Genomic DNA, 2,137 nt, shown 5'->3' with positions numbered 1-2,137 from the left:
AATCTATCTATCATCTATCTATATCTATATATATCTATCATCTATATCTATATATATATCTATCTATCCATCATCTATCTATATCTAAATCTATCTATCATCTATCTATATCTGTATCTATCTATCTATCATCTAAGTTAATTTTAATTGATTTCACAGAGGAAGGGAGAAGGAGAGAGAGAAACATCCATGATGAGAGAGAATCACGGACCGGCCGCCTCCTGCACACCCCCTACTGGGGATCGAGCCCACAACCCGGGCCTGTGCCCTGACTGGGAATCGAACCCTGACCTCCTGGTTCACAGTTTGACGCTCAACCACTGAGCCTCACTGGCTGGGCAGTGTAGTAGAACTCTATTGATTGATTGGGCAATGGGGAACTCTGTTGATTGATTGATTGGGCAATGTAGACTTCTATTGATTGATTGATTGATTTGATTTCATAGAAGGAGAGAGAGATAGAAACATATTTTCATTGACAAGAATCATGGACCGGCCGCCTCCTGCACGCCCCCTACTGGGGATCAGCCCACAACGCAGGCATGTGCCCTTGACCAGGAATCGAACTGTGACCTCCTGGTTCCTAGGTCGCCACTCAACCATCTGACCCACCCTGGCCGGGCCCAGGTGACCTTTCCATTGTTCCGGTCCAACGGGATTGCATCAAGGGCTGACCCTGGGACCCCGACCCTGTGTTTCAGGCGATTTCTTTAAGGACCCTCTCCCGGCGGCCGATCTCTACATCCTGGCCCGGGTCCTGCACGACTGGCCCGATGAGAGATGCTCTCACCTGCTGGCGAGAGTCTATGAGGCCTGCAAGCCAGGTAGGTGGGGGGTTGGGGGGGCCACGGTTCCAGGGGTCCTGTGAGGCCCAATCACCCATCAGGAGGCCCAAGGGACCTGGACACACTCTCTCTGTGTGTATGTGGGGCGGGGGGGGGACGCACCCTTGGATGTCCCTTGAGATCCATCCATCTGACGATCCAGGAGGCCATGGGCATAGCCAGTGGGTGGGCTGGGGGACCCCCCCCCCGAATGCCCCCTGAGGCCCTATCATCCTAAAGTCCATGGAGATTTGGAAACCGTTAGGGTCGGCGAAGGAGAAATGGACGAGGCCAAAAAGGGATAAAGAATTATTCATGGACCCTGGCCGGTGTGGCTCAGTGGATAGAGCATTGGCCTATGGACTGAAAGGTAATACTTTATTTTTTTTATTTTTAAAGAAATATATTTTATTGATTTTTTTACAGAGAGGAACGGTGAGGGATAGTTAGAAACATCGATCAGCTGCCTCCTGCACGCCCCCTATTGGGGATGTGCCCGCAACCCAGGCAGATGCACTTGACCGGGAATCGAACCCGGGACCCTTCAGTCCGCAGGCCGCCGCTCTATCCACTGAGCCACACCAGCCAGGCCTGTTTGTCACACTTTAAACAATAAAATTAAATTAAAATGAAAAGCAAAGAAATGTATTTTAATTTCTTTGCCCCTGTCTTGTTGGTCCCTCGCTCACGCCGCCCCTCCCTGTGGCAGGTGGTGGGGTCCTGGTCGTCGAGAGCCTCCTGGACCCCGACGGGCGGGGACCTCTGACCACACAGCTGTACTCGCTGAACATGCTGGTGCAGACGGAGGGCCGGGAGCGGACCCCCGGCCAGTACCGGGCTCTCCTGGCTGCGGCCGGCTTCGGGGACGTCCAGTGCAAGAGGACCCCGGGCACGTACGGTGCCATCCTGGCCAGGAAGTAGCGCCCCCTACGGGTGTGCTGCTGCTACTGACATGCAAAAGTAGTCACCAGTGTTGCTCAGTGGTTAGAGCATCGACCTGTGTACCAGGAGGTCAGAGTTCGATTCCCGGTCAAGGGCACATACCTGGGTTGTGGGTTCGATCCCCAGTAGGGGGCGTGCAGGAGGCAGCCGGTCCATGATTCTCTCTCATTGTTGATGTTTCTCTCTCTCTCGCCCTCTCCCTTCCTCTCGGAAATCAATAAAAAAATATTTAAAAAGAATAGTCAATAGACTGATGGCCTCGGCTACGTGTCTTGTTTTTCACGCCTGTCTAGCCGGTGACTTGGGGTGTCTGTGGACAGTTGGTGACAGTTGCTTCACATTCTGGGTATCGCCTTGTTTTATTTATTCAT

The 2,137-nt window shown here is 52.6% G+C and overlaps 1 protein-coding gene across 1 annotated transcript in view; it reads left to right on the top strand.

The window, feature by feature from the left end:
* The window catches only part of ASMT (acetylserotonin O-methyltransferase), a gene marked incomplete at its 5' end in the record, with an annotated part of 7,651 nt that extends 5,806 nt beyond the window's left edge, over positions 1–1,845 (top strand). Inside the window, 2 exons of the mRNA XM_015562208.1 lie at positions 702–824; positions 1,534–1,845. Coding sequence (XP_015417694.1) covers positions 702–824; positions 1,534–1,745 — 335 coding nt within the window. The remainder of the gene's footprint in view (positions 1–701; positions 825–1,533) is intronic.
* Positions 1,846–2,137: the final 292 nt, after the last annotated feature.

Source organism: Myotis davidii, unplaced genomic scaffold (assembly GCF_000327345.1).
Source record: "Myotis davidii unplaced genomic scaffold, ASM32734v1 scaffold10131, whole genome shotgun sequence".
NCBI lineage: Eukaryota > Metazoa > Chordata > Mammalia > Chiroptera > Vespertilionidae > Myotis > Myotis davidii.
Note: the sequence above shows the minus strand (reverse complement) of the source record. Positions and strands in the feature narration are given on the sequence as shown.